The 18306-nt window shown below is 33.0% G+C and overlaps 2 protein-coding genes across 4 annotated transcripts in view; one reads left to right on the top strand and one right to left on the bottom strand.

Annotated features, from left to right (window-relative positions):
• Nucleotides 1-5921: 5921 nt before the first annotated feature.
• LOC108694732 (proton-associated sugar transporter A) lies at nucleotides 5922-13982 on the top strand. 2 transcript variants are annotated; one of them, XM_018204373.1, is made up of 8 exons: nucleotides 5982-5999; nucleotides 10047-10391; nucleotides 10694-10956; nucleotides 11108-11365; nucleotides 11714-11964; nucleotides 12185-12301; nucleotides 12534-12923; nucleotides 13266-13982. In XM_018204373.1, the coding sequence occupies exons 2-8, from the start codon at nucleotides 10192-10194 to the stop codon at nucleotides 13659-13661; spliced, it is 1875 nt and encodes a 624-aa protein (XP_018059862.1). In that variant the 5' UTR covers nucleotides 5982-5999; nucleotides 10047-10191; the 3' UTR covers nucleotides 13662-13982. The 2 variants fall into 2 exon arrangements, with proteins under 2 accessions (XP_018059863.1, XP_018059862.1); XM_018204374.1 differs by lacking the exon at nucleotides 10047-10391 and having other exon boundaries at nucleotides 5922-5999.
• A 30-nt stretch (nucleotides 13983-14012) lies between these two features.
• LOC108694731 (tetratricopeptide repeat protein 21B-like) overlaps nucleotides 14013-18306 on the bottom strand; it is a 7228-nt gene continuing 2934 nt past the window's right edge. The window contains exons 3-10 of one of the 2 annotated variants that reach the window (XM_018204371.1): nucleotides 17975-18229; nucleotides 17115-17836; nucleotides 16684-17000; nucleotides 16134-16468; nucleotides 15623-15830; nucleotides 15218-15531; nucleotides 14576-14969; nucleotides 14013-14429 (exon numbers count right to left, since the gene is read on the bottom strand). In XM_018204371.1, coding sequence (XP_018059860.1) covers nucleotides 14191-14429; nucleotides 14576-14969; nucleotides 15218-15531; nucleotides 15623-15830; nucleotides 16134-16468; nucleotides 16684-17000; nucleotides 17115-17836; nucleotides 17975-18229 — 2784 coding nt within the window. In that variant the 3' untranslated portion in view covers nucleotides 14013-14190. The remainder of the gene's footprint in view (nucleotides 14430-14575; nucleotides 14970-15217; nucleotides 15532-15622; nucleotides 15831-16133; nucleotides 16469-16683; nucleotides 17001-17114; nucleotides 17837-17974; nucleotides 18230-18306) is intronic. The other variant, XM_018204372.1, reaches the window with a different exon arrangement.

The raw sequence follows: 18306 nt of genomic DNA, 5'->3' as shown, positions 1-18306 counted from the left end.
AAAATTTAGGAGCTTTCAATGAATTTTAATTCATGATCGTACTTCTTTTTATCAAGCAGTTTGAATTTTAGACTATTTGTATAATTATACAATTCAAAAAGTTTTTATTTTAATTCACTCCCACTTAATAAAAATTTTGAAGTGCTACAAATTTTGACGACGCTATCATTCAGTGTGAAAAAAACTTTAAGATATGTATTAATTTATTCATAGATAAATAAAACTGAGAAGAAAAAAGTACACTATTCATGAAAATGCAATTGCTTGCGCGCTTATAGAAGATAATAACAATTCCTGATTTCAAGTATTTAATGATACTATTATTGAGATACGTCACACAATCAATCTGTGATGTCAAAGATATGTCATATCTCGTATTGAGATATACTGAGAAACTGTAGTACGAATATTTGTTCGAAGATACGACGGTAACAAATGTCGATATAATAGCTGAGAAAGAATACATAAGAAAATCTAAAATTTCGCAAGTAATTTTATGAAATTTTTAAGTGTTAATAAAAGAATATTAGTACGAAACCTCAACAATTTTGAAATACAGGTGATTATAAAGAGACAGAAAAAATTTATTTTTTTCTTTTAAATAATGATCTTTAACAAAGAATATTTTCTTGATAATAATTTTAAAATATACTTATTGTAAATTTTAGAAAAAATTGTTATCAAGGTTGGATAATACTAAGTTAAAAAGTTAATTAATTTTAACTTTATTTAATTACATTTTAGACTCTTAATTTTTTAACTTTACATAATTATATTGTACCAGTAAGTATTAACTTATAATTTGATTTTTTTAAAAGTACCAGAGTTGGATAGTAAGCGTTATATGGATCCCTATTTGGATTATATGCTTATACATTCTGTCTGTCGGAAATACGTTTTTCTAATTTTAAATAAATCCAAATATTTCATTTATGTTTAAGCAAAGAATAAAGCAAAGAATAAGTTTGAAAGCGATCCATTGTCATGACCTAAAAATTACTATTTTCTTGAAAAATACTCAGAAGTGCAATTTACTGCTTTATAGAGATTATTTTTTGATGATTTTTGATTCCAGAATAATCACGCAAAAGCCGATCAAAATTCATATGTGAGTATAAAATACATATGTGAATCTTTCCTTATTAAAAAGTTAACTTTTTAACTTAGTTTTTTAATTTAATTAAAAAGAAAATTAACTTAAAATCATGAAATAAAACAAAATTTTAACTTTTAAATTACTCCAGATAGCAAAATGTCTGCAGTCTTCTAGCATACTGTCAGCAAATTCGAGCAAAAAATGATGACAGCCATCAACTGCGTCCGCATTAGTTCTGTTAACAACGTCTATCGATATAATATGAAGGCAAATTGTTGGCAGAAACTAAGCAGATCCTGTCGACATTATCTGACGCTTGCAGATTTTGTTACGTTTTTTCTAGTCCGTCAACAGTGTACATCTAATATATACATCTAATTCTGTTATTATTTTGTTGGCATAGTGTATAGCAGACATTTAAAAAATCTACTTTCTACAGATTTGGCTTATCTGAAACCTTTTTTATTAATTTAACTTTTAATTCAGTTAATGTCATTATGGATTAACTTTTATCTTAACTAAGTTAAATTTTCCAAGTTGTTAACTTTAACTTAACTTAATTAAAAAAAAAGTTAACTGACTCAACCCTGCTCATTATTATGTACTCGAAACAAGAATCTTTTGGAATATATTATATAAAATTAATCAAAGAAGTGACTTTATAAATGGAATTTGTTTTAATAATTTTGATTGAAGGATTTTTACTAAAGATTCAAAATATATTTTGAATAAATTTAATGCTTAGATTTATGGCTATGTAAACTTTTGAAATATTGGAAACAAGTAATTATTACAGTATATGTTTTTCTTTGTGTATCGCGTTTCTCATGTTTGTCATCAACATAATTTAGTATCATAGATAACTTGAAGTGGAAATTATAAAATTTATAATATTTTATACGAAATATTAGACAGACCTACTTTATCTGAATATACCCTTCTTTATTTATTTGTATTGACATTACATTAAAATTTTTACGAGTTAAATATTAAATTGAGGGGTGCAGGAGAATTTTTTCTCTTCAAATTTTATTTAAGTAAAGTTAGAATAGAGTGATTGAAAAATTCCTATCTAGAAAGAAAAGTTTCAAACGCACTTTCGCTTCGCTGTAAATTTGTAAATTCGCTTTCAATTTTACTTGGCATATTTTATTTAACAGACCTTTTGCATCAATAATCTAATTATGTTTATTAATTGTAATATATATTTTCAAAACGTTCGAAGCATCACGTTTGAAGAACGTGTAACTCGCAGTCGTATTTATGAAACACCAGCGTGACATTAAATGATCATAAAACAGTAGCGTGAAAGATGCCACTCTCTCCTATTTACGTATTATTTGTCTGTCACGCTTCTCTCTTGGCAAACAGAACCTTCGCGAACGATACTATCTGACAATCGCTTACAGCTAATAGGGAAGTGTAGAGGTAGTCTACTTGTGCCTATTCATCATCTATGCGATTTAATCCCTTGTTTTGTTCAAATTTTCCACGTGATAAGGCTTATGAAAATGACGATTCATCAGCATTGTTATCCCACAAGTACAAAATAATTGTGGGCAATTCTGTGTTACGGAAAGCGAAAGCGTCAGCTAATTACCTGACAAGATCAGTTTAATGTGCAACTAATAAACTATTTATACAAATGATACGCGTTCACATTAGGCCGAAAATAATTTTAAGTGTGTATATAGCCGCGTAATCAGATCGATTAAGATTTCAGAAAGATCAGATCGAAAGATTTTAGAATAGATATAATCGTGGTAAAATTCCTATTTCAAATTGAGGACAATTAGTCATCCTTTTATTTCTGATGTTCCTAATATCATACTATATTCTTTAGCTCAGCCCTCGTAAAAAAATTCTCATTCCTATTATCATGATATTTTAATCAATTCGCTGATGAATTCGAAATCAATATTTTATGCTAAAACTGCGAGTGAATAATTTTGTCTTTTACATGGAACTTTATCTAAAAGGATTTTTTTGAGTCGCTAATTTTTTATATAATGTTTGAGTCATTTCAATAGTTTGAGTCTTGGTCAAAAATATTAGGTGCTTATATTTTTTTTATTTTTCTAAAATTCTTTTATTTGTTTTATCATCTGTTGATTATTGACATCATAGTTTAAAGGGTTCGTGAAAGGATAATTTGCAGCAAATGCCGTAAATCAATCATTTTGAGCTAATTCAAACAACACAAAATCTAAAATTATGACATAAGACGTCTTCAAGTCGTCTTTTGGACGCAAAAATGTCTTATGATCTAATTTTAGACACTTTTTGTTGTTTGGGAAAACTTTAAATAATAGTTAATAAGGTACCTAATATTTTTGGCCAAGATTGTATTATCTCAGATATTTTATCCCGATTAAAAAGAATCGATTGATTTAATGTTGACAAACGCATATATAGGCTGTTGACAAACACGTATATGGTTTTCGATTACAATCAAGAATGAAGTCCAAAAATAAAGGACATGTAAATATATCAACTTATCTATATGTAAATTATATTTTTCTTCTTAAAATCGTTAAAGCAATTAGGCCAAATTAAAATGTATTTTTAAAATGTATCTTTAAAAAAATCATTAAAGAACACAATATTTTTGACAAAACATTATGCTATCTAAATCCAATTAAAAATAAAATGATATACTTAAATATTTCTCTTTAAAAGATTACTTTTTACTTTTTACTCCTAAGATTACTTTTTACTCCTAGTATTCTTTTATAATAAAAGAAAAATGTAAATTTTAATGAATGTTTATTTGAATTTATTATCAATTGAATATTTAATAAATGTAAACATATATTTATTTGGTACAAGAACCATTAATTTAATTATTACGTTTTTTATTTAGCAAATATTTATTTCCCGTAAATAAACGTTGTACTATTGAAACAATTATTCATTAAAATTTAATAATAAATTTTTCTTTCAGTGTAGTATCATCAATTTGGCTTTTAAAATGTGAATCGTATAATTTACTTCAGATTCATTTACCTCTAAATTATAATCTCCTGGAGAGGGTGACGTAACGTATGTGATATTTATTGTTTTAAGAATGCGTGTCTGTATTTATGTATACTTTTATCTGTCTGATAATAATTATATTTACAGGTATTTAAAGTGCCAATCGAAGATATATTCATCGACGATATATTATCGACGTAGATGGATGTCGTGATTATGATCGTCTAGACTTAATCGGCTGTAAAAGCCGATTGATAATAACAAGAATTCCTTTATTCATTAATGACTGATTAATCCCGCCAATTATTAATTATACGATGAAGTAATTTCGAAAAAATACAAATAGAATCTCAGTTACTGAAATCATTGTTCTCATAAAAGAGAAATCATGAAATTGTTGGCACTCAAGATTAAAAAAGATCAGTTCTTTTCAATCCGATCTGATTCAATTGTCATATTATTGATGTCTTGGTAAGCTCTTATTGTATTTCTTTCGACGTCGATCCTCTGGTATCACAATAGATGAGTTGTAATACAATATCTTTTGATATCACAATATATTGTGTGCACGAAAAAAAAGCGATTTTACTGAAATAGCTAAAAATTTAGCTAGATTTAAAAATAATTTTATGAGACTGTAGATGAATATGTAGAACATTCAATCATGATGAGTAAGCATGAGCATTCTATGTAAATTATAATCTAGTAATAAATTAATGGCTATTGAGAATTAGCACTATACAAAATACGTGATAGCTCAGTATCAACTACTATGTCATATATCTGACTTTTAATTAAGAACAATACTTTAACTATACATGTTTCGGCTAATTTTTTAACTATCTTCAGTACATACTAAGATCAATGAAATAGATGCATTAAATATATTCCTTCTGTATTTTGTATCAGAAATGTTTCTCTCTGAAATAATTAACAATCCTTTTATATAAAACATAACTTTATATAAAACATAACTTTATATAAAACTAGTTGGATGATGCCAGAATGATTAAGCACCTCCAGCGAAACATTGCTGAGAAACGTCAATGATATAAAAATTTTATATGTTAAAAACAGTATTTAAAAAATAATTTAATTTAGATAGTAAAATTTGTTCTTATTTAGTTATATACAAGTGCACTGTGTTGTTCTGACAGATTTAAAATGTGTCCATACATTTTATATAATTGTTTTAATTATTTTAATTCAACTAAATTATTTTCAGACTTACATTAGTTAAATTTTTAAATATTTTAACAAAACCATTTTTTTCCGTATGATAATTTTGGTACTGTTATATTCTTAGTGATTTTTACTTAATTTAAAGCAACACTTTAATTGATAGTAAAAAAACTATCAATTAACAGTAATGTTATATAACAGCAATGTTATAATTTTTTATATTGAACAATGTAACTGTTACATGTGTTATATTACATTTATATTGTTTAGAAAGAAATCATAATATTGATATTAGTTGTTTACTGAGTTGCTTGTCATTCTATTATACAATATAGAATTATATTGTCCAACAAAATGTGAATTATCTTCCAAATTGCTTGTGTTTGAATATAAAATTATTGTTTTTATACCCGTTTTATCGTGTAAATGAAGAGATAAATGTAAATACATTCCTCACCCTCTTTAGAGAAATGGTGCTGAAGCAGGAATGCGCGAAAGCTCTTCGGAATTGAAATGAGATACGTCGAATCGACGAATGGACGCGATGTTTCCTCGTGGGTGACAGCAGTCTCGTCATTCACCACTTTCGGTGGCCGCGACCCTAACTGCTTCGGGTACGACGCGATATTTAGACGAATATGGGCCAATGGCAAAGGAACGCGCAGGGTCGACAATAGATTCTTCAGCGCCACGATAGGTTCTTCGCACATCAAGATAATTGCACTATATCAAGATAATGGAAAAGGTTCGTCGTTTTTCTATTTAGACTCTGGACAAAGATTCCAAGTTTTTATAAAAGAATTGAGAAATTTCTCTTTTAGATGTAAATTGAAACCAAATAATAGTTAACTTTCTAAAAGAAGCGCGATCTAATATTATTTGAAAATTATGCACGTATTTAATTTAATTTCAAGTAATAAAGCTGTAAATACATAAAAATACATATAAATGTACATAGATATATACATATAAATATATAAAGTATATAATATGTATAATTAATACACATATGTATAATTTTTATTCGACTTTATCCTGCAAAGATAAAAGTCTCGTTAGCTAAAATACTCTATATATATATTATAATTTGACCAATTATTCTTCTTAATAAATTGAACAGATGAATATAATCTAATTGTTATTTTTAATAATAAATAAAGACTTAAAGATGTCCAATCTTTTTTCTCACGTCGGCCCTGCGGAAGCGATTGGCGTACCGACATACCCGGGATGTCTTAATTAGAACAAGTAAGGTTCAAGCGAAAACTATAATTAATTGTAACTCTATTGACGTCTGCCAAATCGACACGGCAGGTAAATATATGTGCGCTCATAAAGCACTTCTTCCATCCGTCCATTGATGTCCATTTCACCGGATTTTCAGATCATGATCGGATTCTCGAAACCATCCAACGATGTTTCTCTCTTCAGAATCTTTGGATCTCATTACAATTTCGGACTCATATTTTCGGCCATAATACAGTATTCCCCTCCTTCCTCCGTCGCGATATCTTTCCCTTGGCAACTCATCAGCGATAATGCATCCCCTCGTATTTAATACCGTCGGCGACATTAACGGCAATGGTGACGACAATGAATATTGATCCCCTGCGGTTTAAAAGCGTGTAGAAAATATAGTCACCGCACGTTAACGAAACTCCTCTGACGCGTGGATTCTCGTGGACGTAATTTCCTGCGAGGAAATTGTATCCTGCCGCATTCGTCCACGTTCTTTTAAAAGGCTGGAGACGAGAGAGGGCGGTTTCAATCGACTTCCCGTCGTCCTTCGGAGAAATAAACCTGCGTCTTGAAGTGTATTACTTCCGAGGACGGGAAAATGTGGATTGATTCTCGATGTTTTATAATGTTTGATGATTTGAAGTCCGAGAATAAAATTCAAAGCAGCGAAGAAAGCGAGATTCTCATCCATTTCAGATTCTAAAATTTTTTTTGTATTTTTTTATCGACATTGAACGTTGCATTATTTTCTCTCTGCATTCGTTTCTAATACGACTTAGTACTTAGTATCAACAACTCGTTTAAAAAAGAAGAAAATATATTCGTAAATAAAGATGTTACAAGTAAGATATTTGTTTGATATTAAGAACATTTTTTTACACATGTGAAAATAAAAAAGAATTTAGGAGCCTCTCGCATAATAAAAATATTTTATATTTGTTTTAAAACTGACTTTATTATAAAATTCTTAGAGTGAATTTTTTATATAAATTTTCCAAATGTAAATTTAACGCACACACATACGCACACACACACACACCACACACACACACACACACACACACATACGCACACGCACACACCACACACACACACACACACACACACACACACACACACACACACAATGTGATTGTGTAAAATTGATATTTAATGTTTCTTGGTAAATATAACATATTATAAATGTTAATTATATTGAATAAAATGTATGAATTTAATACAGTCAGCAAAATGTTAGCAATTGACTTACAAATTGCTGGCAAATTCAATCAAATATTCAGCAAATTGGCATCAACTGTTTTCCATATTAACCCGATAAAACTTGCTGATATAAAATGAGAACAACAAATTGTCGGCAAAAACTAATCAAAGCTTTCATCGGTTTTGGTCGGTTCTTGCTCAATTTGCTGTCAGATTATCAGCAAGCTTTGCACGATTTTGCTGATAATTTGTTGTTTTATTAGTCAATTTTGTTATATTTGCCACCAATTTGTTAATGTCATTAAATATAACAGCATTTGCATCAAATTTGATGTGTCCTTTGTCGACAAAATTTGTAGCAAGCATTTGAAAAAAATTGTTTTTAATAGACTTGGCTGATTTGAAGAAATATGCTTCCACAATTTACTTAAAAATGTGTATAAACACAAATATATATCTTATGTTAAATTAACACAAGAATTTTAGTGGACCATTTGGGACATAATACGAAGTGTGTTAAATTAATATCCCAACTGTGTAGATGAAAATTCAATCTTATAGTGTTTGATATTTCAAAGAGAATTTAGGAGGATGATTATTAAAGCTTCGCCTGTAACATCGGGCATTGAACATCAACGGCCGTGAAGACCTACAATGTACGAAGCTTGCGTGAATGGCCTTGGTCGAAGCTGCGTGTTAGTCATCGATAAACGATGTATTGATCCGTTGTCCCTATAAAACTTATTTAGTTCCTTATTCGTTGTTTTTCCTTATAATCTATTTATTTATTTAATCAAGATAGCGCAAAATAAAAAGAAAGAGAGAGAGAAAGAGAGACACCGAGAGCGAAATGAAGATATTCGTGTTTGCTCGATTTACCAAGATATTTACTGGTATATACTGGTGGTAATCGGATTGTGTGCCAGGAGAGAAAGAACGAAACGTTTCTCTCTTATTGGATCGCGTAAACCTCCTGTCATTACTGTAAAGAAAAATGCAACAGCAAGACCCAACGAGTTTCTCAAGATTTGTTCATCGAGATGAAATCGTCCTGGCTATGCTATACTGATTGCGAGGGATATTTCTTTTATTCAATTGTAAGAGAATCATATTTCTACGTTATGTACGAAAAGAAGGTTTTGTTAAAATTTCTAAGAATTTAAAAGTAGATATAAATCTGAACATAATTTTAGAGTATCAAAATAATTATATAGCACGTTCCAACTGGTTGCTTGAGTGTTAAAACTTTGTGTAGCATCTAATTATGTTTGAGTTTCCTATATAATTATTTTGATAGTCCATCAAAATTATTTTTTAGATATTACAGAATAAAACTGTTTTGTGATATACATTTGGAAAATTTGTATTAAATTTAATTAACGTATTTCAAATGTCCCAAATGATCCATATTTTTTTGTGTTAATTTAACTCAAGGTGTGTTAGAAAGCAATATTCTAACATTTAATATGTTAAAAATTTAACACAAAACTTTAAAAAAGACTTGAATAAACTGTTTTTAAAACAAACACAAAATATTTTTTACTGTATAATTTTAAAATAATTACACAACATAAATTCTCTTTTTCTTCTTTAAGCAGGTCGAATTTATGAAGCAGAATTGCAAATGTCGACCTATATTTCGACTCGATCCTTGAAATTAAAGAGATTCTTGGCACGTTAATTAGAAGATTTCGTGGGCAACGAACTGCCCTGATCGCATCATAGCTCATTTCAGTGAGTTAAGAATCAGCGTTCGACAAAAGATGTGATTTGTGATTGTTTCTCCTGAGATTGCGCGAACATTTCTCGAGCTTTCGTGCTTGCTTCCGAGTGGCGAGCTTGCAGCGGGGGTGTTCACTTGGCGATCAGTCATCCATCGTCCGTCTGCGTCCGCGCTTTCTCGCACGAGTCGCGATGTGGTCCAGCCGACTCGCAAATGACTCGTATTTCTGTCAAAATCTTGTCAACAATTTAAAACGCTTGAGATTAAAAATTCTTGGTGACGTTTTTTTGCTTGAATTCATATTTAATTAAAATAAGTTGTAACGTGACGAAAAATGCGATGTGGAGATTTTGAATTCAAGAAGATTAATCTGCTTTACATACACGCATTGTGATAGAAATAAAATAATGAAATTATGGTTGGTCAATAAAAGATTAAAATTACGTTTTGATTTATTTATTTATATTTATTTTATTACTGATTTATCTCCTATTTATTGAAATAAATAGAAAATTAACATGGAACTTTTATGATTGAATTATGTAACTGTTTTTTAAAATTAATTAATTATGTTTTCAATTGAAATTATTTTTAATGAAGATCTGTGATTGATAATAATATTTTTTATAGTTGACACGCTTATAGGTTGCGAGAAAAAGATATGGAAATCACGGTTCAATCAATGTCACTTTTTTGATTAATAATGCACCTCAATACACTCGAGTATTTCATCGTTACATCGTTTATCCTGTGTCGTGCGAGATAAGAGTCAACCATGGTAGACAAATTGCACGAATACGAAGGACTCATGGGCAGAATTCACGATGTTCGTGATACTATCAAGGAACGATGGAGCGTGTGGAAAGAGTGGAAAAACGGTTTAAATCTGAATCAAGGCCTAGATGGGTTGAAACACCATTTACGGGGACCGCCCAAATTAGAGCGTACTTTGGACGATTATTCCCATATTTATAGGTGAAAAATTCGTTTAGTCAAATGTGAATATATCAGTGTATTTAGTGAAATTTTGCTTAGAATTCTTCATACAATTTTTCAGAATTTACACACACACACACACACACACACACACATATCAACATTTTTCAGAATTTCTGTATAATTTTGTAACGTAGAAAATTTCTCAGATCTTTTGTACAAATTGGAGCACTTTTTAAAAGTAGTAATATTTACATTAACATTTAATAAAATATATTGTACTAAATATATATAAAAATATCATTTTCTTTTTCTTTATTTGTTATTTCTAATAATCTCAGAAAGAAAACCCGCGCCGAACTGGTAAGAATTTCGGCAGCTGTTATGGGAATCGAGTTCTCATATGCGGCGGAGACGGCTTTCGTTTCGCCGACGTTACTCAAAATCGGCGTCGATCACCAGCACATGACGCTGGTGTGGGCATTGAGTCCCCTTGTAGGCTTCTTCGTGACACCCATTCTTGGCAGCATGAGCGATCGTTGTAAACTCAAATACGGCAGGAGGCGGCCTTTCATTCTCCTATTGGCTCTCGGAGTTTTTATAGGCAAGTCACAAGCTTCTTCGTGTCTCTTCATTTTAAGTGATATGATATTTTTCATTTTTTTTCATTCAATTGCCACTATTCTTATTTACAGTTTTATCGTAGTGTATATTTGAACATCAAAAGAGATGAGTGAACTTTTGCATTTTTGCAGGTCTCATCTTGGTGCCAAATGGTGAACACATCGGCTATGTCTTCGGCGATACTTCGGTCCATACAAACGAGACGATTCCACTCGGACATCGCACAACGGCGAAGCTACCTGAGGAGGTAATGCCCGGATCCGTCGAAAGAGCTTCCTCGCATTCCTGGGGTATCTTCTTCACTATTCTCGGCACAGTGCTGCTCGACTTTGACGCTGACGGCTGTCAAAGTCCAGCGAGGGCATACCTTCTTGATGTCACTGTACCTGGTGAGTAAAAAAAATGTACACTACTTCAGCTCTAAAAAACAAACTTATCGTTTTCATGTGAATTTTAAATTTCTTTTTCATTTATATAAACTGTGATTACAAATGGATTTGCAACTGAAATAATTCATAAATTTTGAATTGATCGTCTATTTGATAATAATACTACTAACATACACATATCTATCTTAAAACATTGTAAAAATAAAGAAATAAAATTCGATCTTTTTAAATACGAATGCAAATTTGAATGTGAAAAAACAAGAATTAATTAGTTCAAACAAGAATTAATCAATTTGATTTTAATAAACTTTAAAGACGATTTTTGTATATGATTAATATTTTTCACAGAGGATCATGCCAAAGGCCTAAGCACGTTCACCATAATGGCAGGATTGGGGGGATTCATGGGCTACGGTTTGGGTGGTATCAATTGGGACGCCACGTCGTTCGGTATTATGCTGGGCGGACATCTGCACGTGACCTTCACTCTCATCACGATTATCTTTATCATCTGTGTCATATGTACCATTACCAGCTTTAAAGAGATCCCTCTTGAACTACTCGAACGAGATCAATATAGGAAAATGAGTGAGCCGAAGGTGACCTTCACTTATAATGTGTTGCTATCATTTTTATTTCTCTTCTAGTAACAAAGTGCTTCATATTTTTCAAAATTTTTGTATAATTTTATTCTTTATTTTTTTACATCTGATTTTTATGACGAGCTTGGATTCTTCATATATTTCTAAAAATATTATAAGATATAAAATATTTTTTCATATAGGATCATTTAATAAACCGATATTTCTTTTGTATTAGGCGGTAGAAAAAAACCAAGGAATAAAGAAGAAACAAGAGGAATGTGAAAAAATTATTCCTGACGAATCAAAAACATACGGCGCCTTTGAGCACGAAACAGATCCCTCGAAAACGGAAGTAAGTTCAGAAATCGTTTTTATCTTGACATATAATCCAATAGCATTTTTCACTTAGAATTCTCATTTTAGCTGCGATTTCGTAATTTGACCGAAGTGACAAACGTTTAACTACCTAAACATTGTAAGCGTGGAACTGAAAAATTAATAGGAATATATTTGATAAAGAAAAATTATTAATAAACACCAGTATAAAATTATCAATCAAGGAATTCGTTCTCCATCTGTTCCAGACGCAACCTTCCGACTGTTCCGAGGAACCAGTCTTCGAAGGCAGTCACATCAATTACGGCTTTGATAATATCGAGGGTGAAGTAAACCACACAGCATCTTTGAAGGAATACCTGCTGTCCATCATTTACATGCCACGCAGTCTTCGTCAGGTGTGCCTAACAAATCTGTTCTGCTGGATGGCGCACGTCTGCTATTCCCTATACTTCACGGACTTCGTAGGCGAAGCGGTGTTCGGCGGGAATCCGCGGGCACCGGCGAACACCGACGAGCGCGAGCTTTACGAGGAGGGCGTGCGATTTGGATGCTGGGGCATGTCCATGTACTCGTTGTCCTGCTCGTGCTATTCGCTGATTATCGAGCGGCTGATCAAACGTTTCCGAGCGCGTAAAGTAAGAACTTCGTTACGCTTAATCGACCTCAATATCACTTAGTTTAACGTTGTGATCAATTTGTATCTTTTCTTCTTAAAAGATATACAAATTAAGCACTTTCTAGTAGAACATTGTCCATTAGAATTTTAAAATACAAAATATATTTATATTCTAAACTATTTATATTTAAAACCTTTTGATTATCAGTTCACTGTAAAGACTAGAAAATCTTTTAATAAATATATTATAAACTTTTAAATTGAAATTATATGTAATTAGTTTTACAATCTAGAAAGAGTGTTTAAAACATAAATAATATCTTTGCAATTTTTTATCTATTAAATATTTATGCCTATCTAGGTATACATCTACGGGCTGCTCTTCTATAGCGTCGGTATGCTTCTGATGGCTCTGACGAAGTATCCAGCTGGCGTTATCCTCTTTTCATGGACCGCTGGCGTCATGTATTCTACATTGTTTACCATGCCCTATTTACTTGTGGCGCACTACCACGCGTCTTCGACTTTCGATCTGACGACTGAAGGCGATACAGTTTCCGGCAGTTTCGTGCGCGGCCTGGGGACCGACGTCGCCATCGTCTCCTCGATGGTATTCCTCGCACAGTTCCTGCTGTCCTGCTGCTTGGGCACGATCGTCAGCTTCACAGGCACTACCGCAGCGGTGGTTTACATTGCCAGTATCCTAGCGATGTGCGGCGCGGCTTCGGCCACGCAAATTATGTACCTGGATCTGTAAATCTTGCTCGTCAATCGATCAGGACGTTAAGCCGTTGATTAATCATAATATTTCAATAATTGTTCATAAGTCAACTTCACAAAAGAAGGTAAAATAATCGATTATATCCAAAGATATAAAATTCCGTTAGCTGCAGATAATCAAGATAATCAAGATAATAAGTCAGATGTTAAGCTGGATAGATTTATAAGATAATCATAGCCAATTAATCATCACTGCACTAATCGTTAATCAATAATTGTCAATTTTAACAATTGCATTATGATTTCGTCCGTTTTGCGTTTTAAACAACTTACTTTATCGTATATTTTGCTAGCGAAAATAATAAACTATCGATTAATTACAACCTGCTAAATGTTTCAGAAATATTTATTGATTGAGTAATTATATAAATATTTATTTGTTCTAAATAGTTTAAAGTGATATATTATATATCTTTATTGATAACGAGAGAGGACGAATATGTATACAATGTAACATAACAAGTAAATCATCGATCAATGTATCAAGCTCGAACGAATCCAGATGCTCACGTGCGAAGATTATTAATACACTTTTCCAAAATGTCTTTCCTGATCCTCGGATAATCCGTATTCTGCTTCAGCACTTCGTTACATGCTTCGATCGCGTCGGCGTAGACTTTCGCCTTCAGACAACAATAAGCCAGCTTATAGCCTACCGATAATTTCGTTTTGCCACCGCATTTCCAAGCCTGACCGTATCTTGCTGCCGCCTCACGATAATTCTGATCTTTTTCAGCGATGTAGCCTGAAAATGAAGACAGCCTTAAGCCTATTATAAATTTTAAGTTTTTGGATGACAATATTTTGCAATAGAACTCAACTCAGCGATTGAAATGCGATTCAATATTTTATGTATTAACTATTCTCTATAATTTTAAATCGTAATCTAACCGGAAAGCTCGTGGGCCCGCACGCAGGTAGCGTTGTGCTGCAGCACTCGCCTCAGCAGTTCGTTCGCCAATTCGTACTTGCTGGATTGCACATAGATGTCCGCCAGCAGCAGCCAGCAACGCTCCAAGTACTCAGCGTCCTCGAACGTCCAAACATTCTTGCTAACGCGCTTCAGATGATTCCGGGCGCGCGGCGTTTGCTTCAACAGGATGTGTGCGGTGGCCATACCGAGAGCGGGTCCTACATGATCTCTTAAAGTCTCCTGACTGGCCAATGCAGTACAATCCTGCAAGGCTTTCTCAATGTTAGACTTCTGTTTGGTGGCCAATAAGAAGAAATTGCTGAGAAGCTTGTGAGTCAGTTCTTCATGAGGGCTGCCCTTGGGATTTAATTCCTACAACATATTTTTTATTTGAATCATTAAGATAATTGAAGTGTAAAAATTTTTAATACTCTCAGTAGATATAAATAAAATAAAAATTGGATCAAATTAAGTCACATGTAAGGATTAAAAAAGACATTGGCTACATTCTGTTTGGACACTCATTCTATTTATCACTTATTATTTGCGAAAGAAAGATAAAATGAAACTTACAGCGCGTGAGCGTCCAAACCGAATGCAATCATTGATATGAATTATACCTGTAGCAATCGGTAAGCCGTCCTCAAAGCCATCGTTCTTGAATCCTGATATTCAGTATCGTCGTCATTGAAAGCCTCGTTTGATAAAGTAGTATCATCATCCGGATCCAGACAGATTTCAATCATATTGTAGATCGCCTGCTGACCCCATTCCGGATCGCGTCGTGCAAAATTGAAGTTGCGAAGAGCGGAGTTCAGTTTACCCGTCCTCCAATCCAGCAATCCGGCGCAATAATAGAAGCCAGCTTCGATATTGCCGATACCTATCGCGATCTGCGCGCGTTGCAGCCATTCATCAAGGTCATCCATAGCACCTATGATGCAAATTATAATATATTATATATATAAGTCAATTCCTAGTCAAAATATCTCAAGCAAGAGTGAAAAGTTTGACAAATGCGAAACCTGTTCTGCGCGACACTTCTATCAGTCTCGCCAGGGCAGTCCAATAGGTAGGTTGACGTAATAGCAATTGTCGAAAATGGAATGCCGCGGTATCAAAATCTACCTTCCGAAATGCGAGATCCGCCATCATCACGGACGCAGCCTCGTTGTTAGGATCGGCATTTAGTAAAATTGAACAATTCTGTGCGCACCGATCCAAGTTATTCATCTAATAAATATATATTCATATTTTATATTAATGAAATCAGGATTTTTGGTAACCATTTAATAAATCAGAACCAAAGATTTATTTCATGGATTATTCTATTGGGTTGTCTGGAAAGTTCGTGCCGACTAACCTATATAATTTAATAAATGTATATTAAAATTTAAATTTGCTGTATTTAAATTTTCCTTCAACATCGGCACGAATTTTCCGGACAACCCAATATTAATATTTCCATCAGAAGTCAAGATGGAATCAATTGGGATTTTCAGTTTCTTTTTTACAGATTCTATGTGTATTATTTACCTGCATATATAGCTTCGCTAAAGAAAGTAGGGCATTCACATCCGTAGGCTTATGAGCCAGTGCCTCTTTATAATATACTATGGCTTCGTCATAGTTGCGTAAGGTTGACGCATAGTCAGCCATCGTCAAACAGATATTTGCCAGCATATGTTTCTGATCTGCAACATCCGGCGAAACGGCAAGACGCTGGATATATCTATGTTGATTCTCCTTGGCTTCCTTCAAAGTTGCCAACGCGCCTCTGATGTTGCCTGACTTCTCACGCACTTTGGCGAGCAATAACAATTCTTGTCCTCGCATTTCCAAATTTAGAATGTCGGACTCGCCTCGTTTGTCTAAATAAAGAAGAAATTAAATATAATAATAATAAATATCTATCTAGCATAATGTGATAATTAAAAATAGACATTTTTTTATTTAACATTATTAGAAATATAAATATTATTAAGTAATACAATTATTAAGTAATATTATTAAGTAATACATAATTATTGTAATTTTATATATAGTATTAATTTCATATTTAATATTAATTTTAAAATAAATTTACCTTGTAGCTCTTGCACCAAAGTGGCTTCTGCCTTGTCATATTGTTTCATCTTCATATACAACTTGGCCAGATCTAACTTTAGAGCGGCGCAATTATCCTGCTTCACTATATCTTTGTAATAACTGATCGCTTTCACGTATTGATGTGCTTTGACAAGCGCTTTGCCCATTTTGTTCGCAATATCCGCCTTGTTGATCGGATTTTGTGAAAGCGCTTGCTCATATGCCTCTATCGCTCTCTCTGGCTCTTGTATGGACATGTAAGCATTACCCAGCATGCTGTATGTCTTTGGTCCAGGACAATGTTCCACCAATTCTCTAAAAAGTAAATATCAGTGATAATAGTATTCATTCCAAGATTCCACATAAATATATCCAATAAATATAAAAATTAATAAAGAAAATAATAATGATGATGAAGATTCTTTGTACCTGAAACATTTAGCAAACGCTTGACGATCTTTCTTATAGTTCAAATTTATTTCAGCTAATCTGATATGTGCCTGCAAATAGTATGATTGCCCTGGATGAATGTTCTGCAAGCAGCTGATAGCGTTCTCCAGTTCTCCAATGTCTAGATAGATCTCAGCAGTGCCGATGGTAATTCTTCCAAGTTCAGTGGTGCCAGCAAGATTTGTTTTCGCCTCGTCGATAAGTGCCAGTGCTTCAGCAAACCTTCTTGCCTTGCTATAAGCCGCAATCAATTCTAAATACAATGTCGCTTGGTCTGATGTAGACATATCGGATTTTCTATTAGCGCTGCCAGTCAAGCCTGCCAATGACATGGCTGTCTGACAGCTCTTAATGCAGTTCTGCAGATCACCAGCCTCTCGTTGCACCATGCCGATGATTAAATGATAGATTGGCTCGTCTCGGATCTTGAAGTTGTAGCTTAAACCAACCTCCAAGTTTTGCGAAGCAAGTTGGTACTTGCCCTGATATGCCAGAATCTGAGCCATTAAGAGATGGGCTTGTGCATTGGATGGTTCTACCGTATCCAGTAATCTCCTGAGCAAGATCAGCGCACCCTCATAGTCGCTACTTTGCATTCTGGCCTTGCTGAGTAGTAATGTAGCTACACTGGAACCCGGACAAGCTTCCACTAGTCGTTCCAACAAGCGGACACTCGGTTCCTTCTCCACTGCGCTACCCAGCTTAAAAAACAAAACAGAATGATAGATTCAGTTTTTTATTTCCAATATCATAATTAATAAATATTTCCAATATCATAAATAATAAATAAAAATTAAAATGTATTCGCTTTTATCGACTTCCTTAAGAAAGATAGCTACCTCGTCGCTCATTGGGGACTTATTCAAAGAATGCATTAAACGTTGCTTTGCAATTTCAAGACATAATCCTGGTTTAAGTTTGCTAAGATACTCGTAACCATAGGGAAAGCCCTCACAGTTTTTTAACAAGATATTTGCTGCCGTGTCTAAGTGACCAAGTGCCTTAATGCTGTTTTCTTTGGAAGTGATCTTTGCGGACATAAACAGTAATTGGACATTTGTCGAGTTTGGCTGTATCTCCATCATGATCTCCACCTGGAATGTAACATACAGGATAAACTTCTGTAATATCAGTTAATCAATCACTTCAATTGACATGTCTAGAGATTATT

The sequence above is a fragment of the Atta colombica genome, unplaced genomic scaffold (assembly GCF_001594045.1).
Source record: "Atta colombica isolate Treedump-2 unplaced genomic scaffold, Acol1.0 scaffold123, whole genome shotgun sequence".
NCBI classification, from domain to species: Eukaryota; Metazoa; Arthropoda; class Insecta; order Hymenoptera; family Formicidae; genus Atta; species Atta colombica.
Note: the sequence above shows the minus strand (reverse complement) of the source record. Positions and strands in the feature narration are given on the sequence as shown.

What these genes read in the sequence shown, in the direction of transcription:
- LOC108694732 (XM_018204373.1), top strand. Translation starts at nt 10,192, where the DNA reads ATGGTAGACAAATTGCACGAATACGAAGGACTCATGGGCAGAATTCAC. An exon ending in CAGATCCCTCGAAAACGGAA is followed by an intron (nt 12,302 to 12,533) that starts GTAAGTTCAGAA and finishes CATCTGTTCCAG; the next exon opens with ACGCAACCTTCCGACTGTTC. An exon ending in AACGTTTCCGAGCGCGTAAA is followed by an intron (nt 12,924 to 13,265) that starts GTAAGAACTTCG and finishes ATGCCTATCTAG; the next exon opens with GTATACATCTACGGGCTGCT.